The following is an 18,242-nucleotide window of genomic DNA, read 5'->3' as shown; positions in this document are numbered from 1 at the left end:
GTGACATCACAGAATTCAGCTCCACCTGACACGTTTCCCCATACAAGGCATCGACTGGAAACAGAGGCTCTTCTGAGACGTCGCCGCGCATCAAATGCTCAGAAAGCAGGAGGCACACCTACATTTTGGCTCCTCCAATATGGTGTCACTTAATGTATTGAATCAAAAGTGTCAATCTTACAAAAAACGAATTGTCAACATATTGCATAACTATGCTCCATGAATATGTCACATGATTTTTATATTCTAGATTTAAAAATAAAGGTAATAAAAACATTTTACATAAAAACACAAAAAATGTATTGAATATCTTGAAATTAATTCCCATTTATTAGAATCCGTTACCCCCATTATCAAACTGTGTATATATACAACAAAATATAAACAGAAATAAAAAAAAAAATATATATATATATATATATACCATCGGTGCCCATCAGTACTACCTTATCGGCGCCCATCAGTGCCACCTCATCAGTGCCGCCATATCAGTGCCCGTAATTAAGGAATAAAACGTACTTATTTACAAAAAAATTAACAGAAAAAAATAAAAACTTTATTTTTTTTCCAAATTTTCAGTCTTTTTTTAGTTGTTGCGCAAAAAAAAAATCGCAGAGGTGAACAAATACCACCAAAAGAAAGCTCTATTTGTGGGGGAAAAAAGGACGTCAATTTTGTTTGGGTACAGTGTAGCACGACCGCGTAATTGTCATTCAAAGTGCGACAGTGCTGAAAGCTGAAAATTGGCTTGGGCAGGAAGGTGCGTAAGTGCCCTGTATGGAAGTGGTTAAATATGAGATCTGGGGTCAAAAAGACCTAAGATCTCATATTTAGACTTAAATGCAAAAAAAAATAAAAAAATTGTTATGACAACAAGAAAATATTGTTTTAAGAAGCATGGGCGGAAGGTGACGTTTTGACATCCCTTCCGCCCTGCTATGCTATCGGGATGGGTGGGGGCCATCTTGCCCTCACTCGTATCCCAGCCGAGCAGGGGACAGGACCCGATCGCCTCCGCCGCTACCGACAGCTCCGGTAAGCGGCGGGAGGGGGGGGCCCTCTCCCGCCGCCGATAACTGTGATCTCGCGGAGACCACCGTTATTGTTTACAGGACCGCTCAAGGAAAAAAAATGGGTATCTCGGTTGTGGCAGCAGCTTCTGCTGTTACCGAGATATCCATCTTTAAAAACAGGACGTATATAGTCGTGAGCGGGTCCTTAAGTGGTTAATGTTTGCATAGCTGTGCTCATTTTATAGATGATGTAAATTCTCTTCTAAACATTGCTGACTAGGGTTGAGGATGTTAAAGTGAAACTTTAGGCTAAGAACTTAAATAGTGGACAGGCAGGATTTTTAATGCAGAAGAGACATGCTTTGTCACCAAATTTGAACCATGGGTTTGTTTAAACCCAGATTACTTTTCCTTTGTTTATTTTCCTGTAGTTATGTAAAATCTGTGTATCCACACCTTATTGTGGTTAAAGGTATAAGTTCACCTTTAGGAACATGTTTCATGTTCCAACCGTTTTTAGGGTGGAACATGCAACATATTCCCAATTCTGCAGCCACTGCCCACTGTTGTGGTTGTTGGCTTGTAGTTCTCAATGAACTACCATGGCGCTGTGGAGAGCCATGGTAGTTTGATTCTTCAGATTGTCTGTCTGCACAAATGTGATGTATGGCACACAGATATACTGACAGATCTGAAGGAGACATGCGTGGCACCAGCAATCAAAAAAAATGCAATTTTTAAAAAGTGAACTTATCCTTTAATTTTTTCTACATTTCAAAATAATACAGTAATTGCAACACCCATTGCTGTTTTAGAATCCTTTCATCAGATTCCAATTTTTTTATTTACTTTGCTTATCCCTTTCAGATATCTCTACTTATTATTTTCGGACGATGAGCTTTTACCATTAGAACATTGGATTTTCAACACTGAAGCGCATCCATTGCCCGTCAACCGAAAAACTGAGAGAACGATAGAAGGCTTGGCTGAATAGAAGCTATTCCAATTGATGATTTTTATTTTTTATACATTTTCATTCACTGCATTCCTTCGGTAGGCCGTTCGACCGATTTTCAGGACCGACCTCTTTCACGTCAACACATTTATTTTCCTGAAGATGTATTCCAACATTTGCAGTCTTTCATGTTTACTCTGAGATTCCTGGATGATTCTAGAGCCATTCCATTGTGATCTTCCAACTGATTGTGAATCAAAAGCACCTTTCCCTGTGGACATTGCATATAGTTAGCTAGACAATCATCACTTGCCATGTAGAAGAGATCATATAGAAAGTCTGCACTTTTAGTTACCAGTTATTTCCTTTCATTTGACTGCAAAGATCCTTTCTCCTCTGTGAGGAGATTGTCTGCTTTATGCTGTAATATTTTGCCATGTTGCAAAAAGCCATAAAGAATAGTATAAAATAACTTTTTTTTCTTTCCAGTTATATGTGAATCTGATTTGTCTGAAATTCTTCTAAGACAAATTGTGTAACTGTGACACCTTTCCTATTATGCGGGTTTTCTTTGGTAAAATGTTAACAAGAATTATGTTTTTTAGGAAACAGGACAAAAATATCTTGCAGGCATTCCTCTTTTTCTTTGGCAATGACTTGTTTTTTTCCTGTGTTAATTAGTGACCTGATCTATTATTTTAAATTGTTCTGAAAGTATTTTGAATATAAAAAGTTTAGAAATATCTATATATCTGATCTATAGACAATCCAGGTTGTGCAAATAAAATAATTTTTAATATGTTCAGATTATTTTTCCTAGGGAAAGATTGCTCATCCTTTGTATCTAAAAATTCCATTTTTTTTCTCCTTACTTTGAGCATCAATGTCTGTGAACCTCCTACATTTTAACTTCCTAAAGGATGTTAAAGCTGAGCTGGATCTTTCAACTAAAGGGATTTGATAAACCTGGAATAATAAAACTGGAGATTGCAGATTTGTTGAACGCCTTTGTTTAAAATATCTGCGGTTTGTGGACTCTGCTAATAAAAATAGGAGCATACTGGATGTCCAACACATATGCTTGTGGGCCAGCATTCACACAAATCCAGTTTGACTTACATTATGTTCATTCTGGGCAAATGGGGTAAAAAAAAAAAAAAAAATCCATTCTTTAAATTTTCTACTGCGGTTTAGAAATGGAGAGTCAATAACACCCCAACATTTCTAAATTATGCCAGAAATTGAAACTGGTGTAATGAAATCATTGTTAGAGGTCAAAAGGCACTCATGGCTCTAACAGGGCGTGTGCAACCTCAGCATTGATGGTTCATTCAACCACCATTCTTGTGATGTATACATTTTCTTACAGCACCTTGGTATTTACATATAACTATATTGAAATGTTAATTATTTCTAATTTTAACAGTGGCCATTTCCAAGAGGCCAGTGGTGTTAAGATCTTTTGTATGCACTGGCACATACTTTTTGATTTAATAAATTATGTAATGTTGATACATTATTCACTATTCTCATGCTTTTATACACATGGATCTGTCGCACTGTTTTCTGTGCCATTTCTCTGAAGAATTCTAACAAATAAAAATGTTACGAATTAAAGAAAAGTGGCTACAGGTGAAGATGTGTTTTATGGCAGCATGAAGACTGTAAAGTGACCAGTCCTCCTTAAATAGGTTTTCAATTTTCATTTATACATTCCATTCGACCACTGTCCATTTATTGTCATAGTAGGAGGTGGTTAAAATGATCCACCTCTGTAAAGTCACAGCACTTGTGGCTCCCCAGTGTTTAGCTCCTTAGATTTTATGGATGTCTGTTTTATTTATATAGGAAGCGCATTTCATATCAGGCCATGGCTTTCCTGTACCAAAATGATCTAAAGTCCTATCGGCAGAAGATGTACCAAATGAGTACAAAAAACTTAATTGAATGTGTAAAAATGGGGGCCCTGGTGCCCAATATACAGCCCACATAGGGCCCACGAGCACGCTATGCCTGCAGCATCTTGGCTGTGCTGGCTGCATTAAGTACTAGCAATGTCTCACTTGTTGGTTGCCAGGGATTAAAAGGATCATAGACATAAACTCTTCTCTCACTGTTCATTGTGGAATGTGCTCTGTGTGATGATGGCTCCTGATTGGACAATGCTGTTGGTCATATGTCATCACCATAATGTGCTCAGCGCAGTGCAGGCATTATGTTGTGGCAACACACGGACATGTGTATTTTACTGTACTTTAATGCAGCACATATAATGTTGCATTAAAATTTTTGCACAAACGTTTTCCTGTGTATGTCACAATGTAACGTAATTTGTAAAAAATTAAGCTATTATTCGGCCTCTACATATTGTTGGGAGCCACACTTTAGGCCCTGTGTTGACCACCTCTGATAAAGAAATCCATTAATCCTATATGGGAGTCAGTATGCTTCACATCTAACTTGGAACAATCCTGAAATGTTTGCCCTAGCTGGGCTGCTTTTTAATCTTTATTTATTTTTATTTTATTTTTATGCCATGCTCTCTACCTCACTTTACATGAGTTGCATGTAATATGACACATTTTCTGAGGGTGTATGTGTTTGGTTCTTTAAACCTCCTGGTTTTATTCGTGATTTTTATTCCATTCGGGCTATTGAAATTGATCTGACTAGTTCTGTATTTGTTTCCAGTACTTTGACCAATTCCAGGCATTTTTAAAAGTATATATTTTATAAACAGAATTAGAACCAGCACTTTTAATAGAAACACACAAAGCAAATTTTAAATTGAAACTTTTTGCCTTTATTTTTTAGGATCGGATAGGAAAGGGTGAAAAACGTTTATTTCAGCCTGTGTCCCTGTTGGGATAGCAACCCTTTAAAATTGCTATCCGGACCAGTACATACAAAATTTTCCTTGTTTTTATCTCTTAAAAAAATCAATGCAGGTACAGAAAAGTACTTGTTAATCTGACAGTCATTGTTCTCCCAACTTCTTATCTGAGCTGACAACACAGTGGAGTTGATTTACTAAAACTGGAGAGTGCAAAATCTGGTGCAGCTGTCCATGGTAGCCAATCGGCTTCTAACTTCAACTTCTGACACTTTTTGTTAACTTAAAATCCCTAGTTTCTTGCTAGAAAATAACTTGGAACCCGCAAACATATATAAAAATTGTGTTTGAAAAACAGCTGTGCAAATACTGCATGACACAAAAATTACAACAGCCGCCATTTTGTTCTCTAGGGTTTCTGCTAATATACTGTAGACGAGAATAAAATGGCAGTCGTTGCAATTTTTTATGTCAAACACAATTTTTGGGAGAAAATACATTTTTTTGATGAATCTTCATTAAAAAAAAAACACTATGTAACCCAATTCTTTAGGAGGATGTAAAATATGATGTTGTGCCAAGTAAATGGGTCCCTAAAATATCACGCTTTAAAATTGTGCGCGCTTGTAAGAATGGGCAGCGCTTTCGCCGACGGCTTCAGCCATAACCCTGATAAACCACTTCAAACTTACGTTAGGGGGTTTTGAGGTGGTTAAGTAAAAAAAATGGAAGCTGATTGGTTTCTATGCAGAGCTTAACCAGATTTTGCACTCTCCGCAACACCTCCCCTATTTGTTGTGGAGGCATTTTGTAGTCCAGCAAAATAACTAGGCAGGACATACAGCACTATGTGGTATTTCCATGCAGCATTCAAACTGTTTCACCAGGAAGTTAGGAGCACAATGTATGGCATATAACCAATCTTTTTGTTCTGTTCTTGCAGGGACAAAATGTGGGGAAATATTTTGTGCATTGCAGAGATGAACTGAATGTTTATTTTGCCCTCACGTAGGCTTTAACCAGTTGCTGTTATGTCCTGATTAGGGGGATTTTCTTTCACGTCTGTCCTCAGCCTTATCTGAACCGAAAATGTGGAATACTATCCCTATTGACAAGCTATATACAGCATTTAAATTAATTCTCATACTTGCTCTATCCAGAATAAGACAACCGTTTTTGGCTTCAGTTTCATTAAGTCTCATTTCTTTTTACTATTGGTAAAGAAGTCCAGCACCAAACAGAGAAAAGTTTGGTTTAGAAATGCAATAATGTTGTGAAACCATCTTTCATCATTTGTATTGGTTTCCTTTAACTTTGATATACATTTCTCAAACCCCCCATACATTCAGTCTGTAGTATACAAGACACACCAAAATCTACAATTTGAGCCATCATCCATGTGAAAGAGTGGTAGGATTGATGTTATTTCTAAAAGCCAAATAAGCACAAGCTTCTTTTATTTAGACTGGCCCCATGAATAGATAAACCAGCTTTAAAATAGTGACACTGGATCAAATCAATTTTGTTTAAACATTCGTTCTCTTCAATGTGCATTCACAGTTCTTGGAAAGACAAATGATGCTTATCAATACTTTTTATTTTATTTTTTTAATTAAACAGGTTTGCAAAACTAATCAAGTGTTGTTAACATTTATTCTGTTGACCGATTTTTAGCAACAAGTCCATTTGTTTTCTTTCTATGCATTGGAATTTATTTTTACATTCCACCTTTATATAGATCTAAAATTTTAGGGAATATGTAATAGATTAAAATGCACAATTTATAAGAATTATATTTGTAAAATTCTATTGTGAATAAAGTCTTTTATTCTACATGAAGTTTTGGCGGTGTATTGATTTTTTTAGATAATCTATAAATCTATATGAGAGGAGTAATTTTTTTTTTTTTTTTTTTTTATATTAATATCCCAAAATATAAATATGACAATAAGCAGACGATTATCTTACAACAAATTCAAAATGGGCTAAATCATTACCCAGTTGTTGACGTTGCACATGATGCATAAAAAAAACTTAATTGAAGTACACAGGATGTGTGTAGAGTCTCGTCCTGCCCTGTTCCAACACCTCCCCTGTATTTTCTGACAGTTAAGTTGCGGTGTAAGGCTGGCCATAGACGACGCAGAAGACCAGGCCGCCGCTAGTAAAAGAGCTGGAAGAAGATAGCGGAGGAGCCTGGCAGAAGGCACCGGAGAGCGGGAGAAGACGGAAGAAGACCCCCGGAGCTGCCTAATAAATGACTTTAAAAACTGTCTAGTGTGTTTTTTTTTTTTTCTTGACACTTCTTTCCCCCAGGTGAATGGGAAGGGGTACAATGTACCCCATACTCATTCACATAGGGTGGGGGTCCCCCTTATTAAAGGGGGCTCCTGCATGCCGATAAGCCCCCTGCCCGCAGACCCCAACAACGAACGGCCAGGGTTGTCGGGAAGAGGCCCTTGTCATCATCAACATTGGGACCAGGTGATTTGAGGTGTGGGGGCCGCAGGGCACCCCCTGCCCCAAAGCACCTACCCCCCCATGTTGAGGGCATGTGGCCTGGTACGGTTCAGGAGGTGGTGGGCGCTCGCTCGTCCACACCCCCTTTCCTGACCGGCCGGGCTGCGTGCTCGGATAAGGGTCTGGTATGGATTTTGGGGGAATCCTCACGCTGTTTTTTAGGCTTAGGGGTTCCCCTTAAAATCCATATCAGACATAAGGGCCTGGTATGCTCTTGGAGCGGGAACCTATACCGTTTTTTTTTATTTAAAATTTGGCGTGGTGTTCCCCCCTCAAGATTCGGACCGCACAAGTGTGAATCCAGCCTCACAGAATAATCCACTCTGTGGAAGGGAGGGGTTTGCCTGAGAAAACTATTTTCTCTTCCTGAAAAGTTGCTTAAATTAAGACACAGATCTGACTTTGGAGGCAACTTCCATTGAAATCAATGGGTACATGTCGCCTAGAAGTCAGATTGAAGTAGTTCAGGGACCTTTTCTGAAGTCGGAGCGACGTCAGTAGTGTACATCAGTGTTTCTCAAGGCGCCCCAACAGGTCATGTTTTCAGGCTTTCCATTATTTTGCACAGGTGATTTGATCAGTTTCACTGCCTTGGTAATTACCACAGCCATTTCATCTGAGGGAAATCCTGAAAACATGACCTGTTAGGGCGCCTCGAGGACTGGAGTTGAGAAACACTGGTGTACAGTCAGACGGCTCTCATTCACTTACATTGATTTTCTCATGTCCGCAACTTGAAGTCAGATCCCAAGCCCCCCCTGTGTGAACCGCCTCTTACTGTTTCCTTTATCTGCAGATCAGAGAAATCAAGATACATTTTGATCTGCATATAAAGTCGGTTAACCACTTCAGCCCCGGAAGAATTTATCCTCTTCCTGACAGGCCATTTTTTTTTTCACAAATGAAGCTTTCTTTTGGTGGTATTTGATCACCTCTGCTGTTTCTATTTTTTTTCACTATGAACAAAAAAAGCAGACAATTTTGAAAAAAAATAATAAGCATATATTGATTGGTTTGCACAAAAGTTATAGCGTCTACAAATTAGGGGAAAGATTTGGGGTTTTTGTTTATTTTATTTTTTTTACTAGTAATGGCGGCGATTAGTTAATTTTAGTGGGACTGTGACATTGCAGTAGACAGATCGGATAATTAGCTGACATTTTTTGACACTTTTATGGGAACCAGTGACATTACAGTGATCCGTGCTAAAAATATGCACTGACATACGAATGACACTGGTGGGGAAGGGGTTAACTTCAGGAGTGATCAAGGGGTTAAATGTGTTTCCTCTGTGTGTTTTGAACTGTGTGGGGATAAGCTGCTTGGGACAACCGACAGATCTGTTTTCTTGCATAGCAGAAAGACAGGATCTGTGTGTGATCCCCTGTCAGAACGAAGATCTGCCTTGTTTACTATGGCAGATCCCTGTTCTGTCACTGCAGGAAAGGATTGCGGGCGGTTGGCGGACATAGTCCGCCAGACCCGCTGATTGGCTCCCCTGCTGGCCAATGGGTGCGCGCCAGAGGCCCATTGCCGGCGGTATTTACCCTTTTTCGGCTGCTAGCGGGGGTTAAAACCTCACTGCTAGCGACCAAAAATATATATTTTTTTCATCATACTTGCCTGTAAAATCCTTTTCTTTGAGTACATCATGGGACACAGAGATCATTCCCCTCTTTTTTGATGATTCAGTGCTTGTTACAAAACTGATGTGCTTCCTGTATGGAAGGGGTTATATAGGGGATCACTTTCTGTCTAACGACCTTTGGTCTACCAGTGTCCATTCACCTGATGATGAAGTATAACCCAGCAGGGAATGAATATTAGCCTGACTCTGTGTCCCTTGAAAGGATTTTACATGCAAGTATGACGAAAAAATTCTTTTTTTTTTCCATCATAACTGACAGTTGGGATGTCCGTAAGTGAACCTATTTCTGAATCGGGAGAATGCAAAAGCGAAGGTATTATGTTTAGTAAACAAAAGTCCTCCCATGCTCTCACCCATCTCTGGGCCTTGCAGCTGCACTATCCTTTTCCCCTGTTCCTTCTCATTCCTCAGGTCCTTGGTTCTCCACACTTCTTCAGCTGTGAAGACTTTTTTGACACTTCATCTAAGAGAGGACTTGTTTCAACATGGAACACTTCATCATCCAGGAGTTAACAATCTAAGGCTGACCACTTGGTTTTTGAGGCATAGTTGCTGAAGAAAAAATGTCTTTCAGTCTACCGTATTTGCCGGTGTATAAGACGACCTTTTACACTTAAAAATATGGCTCAAAAATCGGGGGTCATCTTATACGCCGGATGCAGACTGCGAGCGTCCATTTTTTAAAAGCCGCGCCTCCTCGTGCTGTTCCGTGATAGGCGGAACACTCAGTTTCCCAGCAGAGCCTGTGTTCAGTGTTCCACCTATCACGGACATCGCCTCGGACGAGAGGACGTCTGTGATAGGCGGAACACTGAACACGGGCTTTGCTTGGAAACTGAGTGTTCCACCTATCATGGAACAGCACGAGGAGGAGGCGCAGCTTTTAAAAAATGGACGCCCGCAGTCTGACTCACTCTGCCAGACATAAAGGAATGAAGATTGTCAAAGTGAGATGAGGCAATAGCACAGTGAGGTGAGGCAATGGCACAGTGAGGGGGGGAAGGGGGTCGTCTTATACGGCGAGTATATCCCAAAACCAACATTTTAGCTGGAAAATTATGGGGTCGTCTTATACTCCCAGTTGCCTTATATGCCGGCAAATACAGTACCTGGTTTCTATTTTACTAGAAAGTCACAAAAGGGTAGCCAGAGAAACTTATGACAAAATGTGGAAGTTTTTTTTTTATCTCATAGTGTAGAGTGAATTAGCATAAAGCTGAAGAGTTATCTTCAGTTTTGGATTTTTTTTTTTTTTAAGGATGTAGCTGAAAAAACATTAGGCATTATGGCACTCAAGGGGCAAGTAGTAGCTTTGAGTGTTTTTTGGAGAGATTTTTTTGCTAAGGAACCTTTTTGATTTCTAGCTTTTTAGTGCACTATCCCTATCTAGGCTGGTGTTTCTTAGAGAGTTTCTAAAGTGGCACCTTTCAGTAGTTCTAAATGTTTTGACCAAGGAACCTTTTGAACTCTGTAACCTTAACATTTCCCACTTTTAATACTATGATTTTGGCGGCAGTTTCTTCGGCCCACTGGATCAGTGAGTTGCATGCTTTATCCAACAGGGAGCCTTTTCTGATGGTCTTCCCAGACCAGATTTTTTTTAAGGTAGATCCAGGTTTTTTTTGTTTAAGGTATCATCCTGCTATCATTACTCTCAGGACCTTACTCTTCCTAAATTCTCTCCTAATCCATGTTGCAGTAGAATTTTTTTTTTTATCACATCCTTGATGTCTGAAGGTGTTTTACATCCTATATCTTTATGGATCTGGATCTCTCAGTTTAGGGGCTCATGCACTGGCTGGTGACACCCCATAACAGATTTGTAAGGTAGCTATGTGGTCAAACTTTACAACAATCTTTTACGACTACAGATTAGGCCTGTTGTTGGCTAGTGACTGTTGGTGTTGAGACCCTGGTCTCACAGATAGTCCCTGACTACCCGGCGGTCAGCTCGTGTTGTGTCTGCAGGCCTGGGAGATTGGTTTCGTTTCAGAGAAGTAACATAGACGGAGACATATAATTGTGAAACCAAGCTCTGTTTATTTTTGGCTCGTTTGCTGATTATAAAGAGGGGAAATAAGGGCGTACATTGTGGTTTTCAAAATACATATAACAATTCTTATAGGTTAAATGTTTTGCAGAAAAACAATCGTCATTTAGGGGATTTTTGGATTTTTAAGCGAGTAAGCATATCACCGAATATAGACATAGAAACTCATGACAAAAGGCAGCTGACTGTCTGAGTCTCTACGTGGCCCTTGATTGCAACAGAAAATAGAACAACTCAGCAAAAACACGTATACACTTATATTGCTTATGTGGCTAAAATATGTCTGTATAAAATGGAGTATATGCATACAAAATGGAGTGCAAGCTGGATTGAGCTTCTGTCATCCCCCACAACCCCCTCTTAAAATATAATTAAATCCTTAATTAATTTTCTCATGTTGGAACTCATGATCATTTAGGAATGTCATCAGGGGATATACATCTCCCTGGTATATCTAATGTGGGTGGCGGATTAACCCTTTGCATCCCTGCTGGAGGAAAGGGACCAAGTCACATCCATCCCTAAATGATGAGGTTCTTTTTCTTTAGTTTATGCATTTTAATGTATGTTGAGTAATCCCCGGGTGCGTGTGGTTTCGGGGTGTCATAATCTGGAACTTGATTTGACACCATGGAAGTGTCGTGGGTGGGGGATTTGGAAACCCTGGCAATAATACACATTATGAGCTTAAAACATGCATATAGAAATAATAGAAAAAGCAAAATTATTATAATAGTCATAGCAATGTCTTTCAACCATGAGAATATCCCTCCAAGCCCAAAACTCCCTTTACCAAAAGGACTCCATGTTTTAGCAATATCCCTGGCTTCTTGTTGCAGGCTATCTACCTCCTTCCGGTGTTGTGCAATAATGTCATAATAATCGGGTATTTCAACAGATGTATTGTGTATCCATGTGCAACACTCGTAATCCTCTGTAACCTCACATAACCCAGTAAGGGCAGCACTCATGCTTTCGATGGCTAGGTCATGGAGCTCAAGTTGTTTCTTAATTGCTCTCATCTCTTCATTTAAATTGGTGATGTCCCCCGAATTTTTATCTAGGATTTCATCAAGAATTTTAGAGTAATTGTTTAGCCTTTTCATTATGTCTATTCCCCACCCGGTCCAAGAAGGAAACCAGGCCCATGCCATATCCTTCTCGAAAAATAATTCCCTTTTATGGCGATGTTTAAGGGGATATCTAGGATGCATACTAGCTTCAAGGAGGTGCTCCCCCTTGTCATCTCCCACTACGCCCATAATGGGGACTAGGGATGCAAGATAGCACCATCCCTGGGGTTCAGTGGGGATCCAAGGGTGACAGATTTTCCCACAACAAATATAAACACTGTTTCCTAGGGCTAGGGGCCGTTTGTTGAATATTGTCATTACCTCGTCAGAAAGACTTGAAAAGGTGAAACTTGACAACAGCTGACCTACTGGGGAGGTGGAGCTTGAGCTAAGGAAATCCATTAAGGTGGTGTTCATGGTAGGGTCTGAAGTGTGAAATACAGGGTCCTCAATTGAAGTCATTGAAAAATTAATTTTAGTATGTTGGCAAACTTCAGCCCTTTTTGTGGAGTTCCCCAACCTGAAACACCAGTCTGGGGAGTGGCTTCTACCAATAATTGGGAACGTAAGGGTATTATTTGGAAGCATCCTTGTGACGTTGGTAAGGATAATGGGAGGCGTGCCGTTTAAAAGGGGATAAAAATTTAGGGGCATCGCCATTAGAGGGATCCTAGCAGTACTAGGGTGTAGTTTACTACAAATCCAAAATTTTTCATATCCAGTTTTTCGGGCATAGGCATACTTAAACTTTAACAATAACATATTGTCTGTGAGACTATCTGTCTTACTTCCTTCGTTATATAGTTGTGTACCTCTCTTGTGTCTGGTATGTGTAACATTGGTGGTGATCTGATCTCTAACTTGTGCGATGGTTATTTGTTGGGAACTAAGGTTACTGGAAGGGATACTCCTCTTATCTCGGGGGACTCGCACTTCTTCGCTGTAATTTTTACCGCAAATACCTCGCAATCCCCCTAAATCTTCTGGGCTATAAATACAGTTGGTGGTAACCCATACTATGGAGAAAACTGAAAATGAGGTAAGTCCTATGAGTAACCAAAGTTTTCCGGAATCCGGTGAAATTAAGATTGTCATTTTTCTACAGGGCCAAGGCTGTCTGCCTCCGGAACCCCCTTTTATTGATTATCCTGTTCAAGGCCAGAGCAAGTCAGCTTGCCCTCGTTAGTGCCTCTCTTGCTTCTGGATCTTCCTCTTCAAGGCCAAGGCAACTTGCCTCCGTTAGTACCTCTCTTGTCTCTAAATCCGGACTTGCTTCTGGACTTGCTTCTGGACTTGCTTCTGGGCTTGCTTCTGGGCTCGCTTCTGTGGTTGGACCTTTCTTTACCAGCTTTACTCGGGTTGCGTGGATCCAGGTGGGGCTGTTCTCTGTTAGGACTGCTGTTCTGGTCACTGCAACAATGATGGTGGGAGGTCCGTAGGTGAAGTCTTGCGGTCTTTTCCCTTTTGGATGTAGCTTGACCACTACTTCGTCCCCCTCCCTGAAGGGGTGTGTGTTTTCCTGTGAAGAAAAAGGACATTTGCGAGTAACATCTTCCTCGGTGCGGACCAAGGTTTCGATCAGCTTCCTTACATATTCATCTCTCAGGTTATCAAGGTTATCCATGGTCATAAAAGTTTTCCTAGACCATGGGGTGGGGAAAGGTCTACCAAACAAAATTTCGAAGGGGGAATACCCTAGGGCTTTGTTGGGGGTCATTCTTATTTCAGCCATGATGGCTGGGAGGTACCTTTTCCAATTGGAAAAGGTTCCACCTGTGGCTTTCCTCACCTTGTCTTTAATCGTCCTATTCATCCGTTCCACAATCCCAGAGCTTTGGGGGTGGTAGGGAATGTGGAATTTCCATTCCACCTGTAATGTCTTGGCCAGTTCTCTACAAATTTTAGATGTGAAGGCGGGGCCTTGGTCTGAGTTTATTTGTATAGGTATTCCCCATCTGGGGACTATCTCTCTTGTCAGGATTCCTACCACTGTTTTAGCATCTTCTCTTCTTGTAGGGAATGCCTCTGGCCATCTACTGAAAACATCTATAATTACACAAACTGGCTGTGTGCCCCCCTTTACTGGGAGATGTGTAAAGTCAATTTGTAGATGTGTAAATGGCGTTGTTGGATAGGGTAGGTGCTCGTGTTTGACCTTGTGTGGGTTGTTGGGGTTGTTCCTAATGCAGGTTATGCATCTCTGAACAAAACTTTTTACCATAGGTTCAACTTTGGTAATGTAAAACATTGTTTTAAGTTGTTGTAAAGTGGCTTTCCAACCTATGTGTCCTATTCCGTGAACATGTGCTATGTAGATTGGGGCACTATGTTGTGGGATGCATGGTCTCCCCTCTTTGCAAATGAGTCCAGTTTTAGGACTCTTTTGTAACACCGGAAAACACCAATCAGCAAGTTCCTCTGGGGTAGCGGAAGCCTGCAAATCAGTTAGCAGCTGTGTTTCATCTGGGAGGAGAGGTACCAAGGTTGGCATGGTCAGGAAAGTTGAAATAACTGTCTTAGCCGCTGACTTGGCTGTGATATCAGCAAGGGCGTTTCCTTTTGATATGTCATCTGAGCCTTGAGTGTGTGCTCTACAATGGATGATGGCTAATTCTGATGGGAGTTTTATGGCATCTAGCAATTGTTTTATCAATTGGGCATGTGAAATGCGCTTCCCGTCGGCTCCTATATATCCTCTGATGGACCATAATACTCCATGGTCAAAGACAACACCATGAGCGTACCTGGAATCAGTATATATAGTCACAGGTTGGTTGGCATATAGGGTGCAAGCTCTTGTTAAGGCTATTAACTCGGCTGCTTGGGCTGACTGGTGGTTGATTGGTTCCGCTTCGATGACAACATCAGGTAATTTCACTACTGCATAACCTGCATGATAAGTGTTGTCATTTGGGCGGGAGCAAGAACCATCTACAAAAATTACATCCCCTCTTTCCAGAGGGGCCTTTTGCATGTCTAATCTGGGAGATGTCATGACTTCTATAGATTCTAAACAGCTGTGTTCTTCCGCTATAGTGTCCTCATTGGACTTCAGTCCCAGCAATCCATTTAAGATCATTGCTGGTCCTGCCGTGGTGGAATTGTACTGGACTTTTAATTGGGGGTTGCTCAGCAATATAATCTCATATCCGCTCTGTCTCTGGGCAGACATATGTTGGGTGTGTATCCCCTTCAGAATAGATAACACATCATGAGTTGTGTGTAGGGTGGTAGGGTGACCCAGTGTAAAAACAGTAGCCATTTCGACAACCATAGCGCAAGTAGCCAGTGCTCGGAGGCACGAAGGAAAACCCTGGACTTGTAGAGGCATGACCTTAGAAAAAAATGCGACTGGTCGCATCTTCCCACCGTGTTCTTGGCCGAGAACGCCCGCCATGGTTTTACAATTATCCCTAGCATACAAATGGAACATTTGACTATAATCAGGGAGGCCAAGACCAGGACTTGTCATCATTGAACATTTCAATGCCTTAAACGCTTCACACATTTCTTCTGACCATTTAACATTATCGGGGGAATCTTTTAGCGTGGCTTGTCTTAAGATATTATCATAGAAGGAGCAATCGCGTATCCATTGCCTGCAATAGCTTATCATCCCAAGGAAAGATAACATGTCTTTCTTGGTGTGTGGGGTGACCAGGCCCACGATGGCATCGACCCGCGATTTGCTCAAGCTTCTTACTCCCTTTGAGAAGACAAAGCCTAAGTATTCCACCCTCTCTAAACACCACTGTAACTTCTGTTTCGACACTTTGTATCCACATTCTAACAACCACAATAACAATGACTTGCTATCTTCCTGGCTGGCTTCCACTGACTGGCTGCAGACCATCAGGTCATCGACATATTGCAGCACTACCGAACCTTGGGGGGGGTTCCATGGCCTTAGTGTGGACTGTAGTACAATACTAAAAACCACGGGGGAGTCCACATATCCTTGCGGTAATCTTGACCAAGTCATTTGGCGCTTTCCATCAAGGCTAAAAGAAAAAATGGGCCTTGTCTCTTTGTCAACAGGTATACTGAAGAAGGCATTCTTCAGATCGATAACCGAAAAATGGGAGGCTTCATGTGGGATGGTTGCCAGAAGCGCGCTAATGTCTGGGACTATTGGCGCGATGGGAATAACTAAGTTGTTAATAGCCCTTAGGTCTTGAACAAAACGGTACTGGCCATCGGGCTTTTTTACTGGGTTTACTGGTGTGTTGTAAGATGAGATACAATACTCCAGTATACCTTTCTCCAGGTATTCTTCTACCTGGGGAGTGATTCCTTCTATTTTCTCTGGTGACAAAGGGTACTGTTTTTGGTAAACTGGCATAGCTTGGGGTTTAAGGGTGGCTTTATACGGGGTACAGTCTATTAAACCTGTGTCATGATTCCCTTCTGCCCAGATTTCGTTCGGCAGGTCTAGTGGTAGACTTACACAAATAAAATCTTCGCTTCTCTGAGTAACCTTCAGATTTGGTTCCACCGAAAAACAGGGCGAATCTACAATCAGTCCTCCCCCCCTCTTATCCACTGTGATACTCAAACTTAGTTTTTCAAAGAGATCTCTACCAAGCAGGTTTACTGGGCACCCGGGTATTATACTAAAGGCATGGGAGCAGATGAATCTGCCTGTACCATCGGTAACCTTTAAGCGATTAGTCTTGAAAGTGGGAGTTGATACCCCGTTTATTCCCATAGAAGGCGTTGACCTTTCCCTTGGGCCAGAATAATTACTTGGTGCCATAACGGACGTGGTCGCCCCGGAATCGACGATGAACGCAAGTTTTCTTTGGTTTACCGTTAAGTCTACGAGGGGCAGTTCCTTCCAAGTTTCTGTGATTTGTGGGAAAGTCGGATATCAGCCTCCGGGCACCATCAGCGTTGTTGCTGTTGGTTTGACCAGTTGATAGGGAATTTATTCCCTGTCAACGTCGCTTGTGGTTGTTGTTCAGTGGACATGCTGTTGTTCTGGGGTTGGTAGTTTTTCCGGGGTCTAGGGCAGTCCCTGGCCCAATGATTAGGGTCTCCGCAATTGTAGCAGGTACCCTGGGGGTACCTAGGCTGTGGTGGATCTCTCTGGTTCCTACCTTTCCCATATTCATTTCGGTTTTGACTAGGGTAACCTCTACCTCGACCTCTGCTCATTCCCCTCCCATACTGTGGGGCATCAATTTTGTCAGTAAAATGGTGGGTACTGATAGTTGGTTTCTTTATCTCAAAACATCCAGCAGCCTCCTTTTCAAAAAGATGCTTCTGGAAGTCTGTCACCGTATCGGATGGCCAGGAGGAAACCATTTGTTTGATGGGGGTGACGAGGTGAGGCAGAGTATTAGTCAGAAAAGTGGAAATGAATAATTGATCATTATCCCGTATCTTTAAACCGGCCTCTTGAACCCAACAGTCATGGAATCTCTTCCAATATTCAGGGATGGGTTCATCTTTCTTTTGTTTGCATGCTAACGCGGTGGATAGGGATGATTTTTGTTTAAAAACTCTCTTCATTTCATTTTCCAATTCCTCCCACATTTTGGCCACTCCAACTTCCGTGTTTAACGCATAAAGTCCGGCTGAAGGATTGGATGGGGGAGGTGGTGGCTGCCCTTCTCGCTGCCCTTCTCGTGCCTCCTCTTTTATCTGTATTGTACTAATGGAAGGTACCTTTGCCCAATCCCATTCTGACCTAGGACCAATGATTCCATCTATTATCAGACGCATGTCTTCCTGTGTATAATTCCTACCCTTACAAGCCTTTTTTAAATAATTCAATGTTCCCAATGGGGCCACCGTGGGTTTGGGACAGTTCTTTACTATTCTATCAATGTCTTCTAATTCTATGGGTTTTTTTACCAGATAATTCCCCATTGACATAAAGGGAAAGTGTTTGTTATCCTCTTCCGTCATGGCCGCGGGACCTGGGGGGTTCGGATTGGGGTCGGATGGATTATAGATTTTCCCACTCCTGTTATGGTGTGGGGAAAAAGTTTCACCTTCTAAATTCCCGATAGGTTCCGGCATTTTTTGAATGACCGGGGGACGGGGGGAGGTTGGGGACATCCGTACTGCGATACCGGGGGAACGGGGCATTTGGATTGTCGATCTCATGGGGCTGTAAGTAGTGGCCCGTGGCGTACTTAGTCT

General features: G+C 41.4%; 1 protein-coding gene across 1 annotated transcript in view; it reads left to right on the top strand.

Annotated features, from left to right (window-relative positions):
* The window catches only part of MAN1A1 (mannosidase alpha class 1A member 1), a 243,787-nt gene extending 240,197 nt beyond the window's left edge, over positions 1 to 3,590 (top strand). The window contains exon 12 of the mRNA XM_040350323.1: positions 1,881 to 3,590. Coding sequence (XP_040206257.1) covers positions 1,881 to 2,007 — 127 coding nt within the window. The 3' untranslated portion in view covers positions 2,008 to 3,590. The remainder of the gene's footprint in view (positions 1 to 1,880) is intronic.
* The last annotated feature ends 14,652 nt before the right edge of the window (positions 3,591 to 18,242 follow it).

Source organism: Rana temporaria, chromosome 4 (genome assembly GCF_905171775.1).
Source record: "Rana temporaria chromosome 4, aRanTem1.1, whole genome shotgun sequence".
Lineage (NCBI taxonomy): Eukaryota > Metazoa > Chordata > Amphibia > Anura > Ranidae > Rana > Rana temporaria.
Note: the sequence above shows the minus strand (reverse complement) of the source record. Positions and strands in the feature narration are given on the sequence as shown.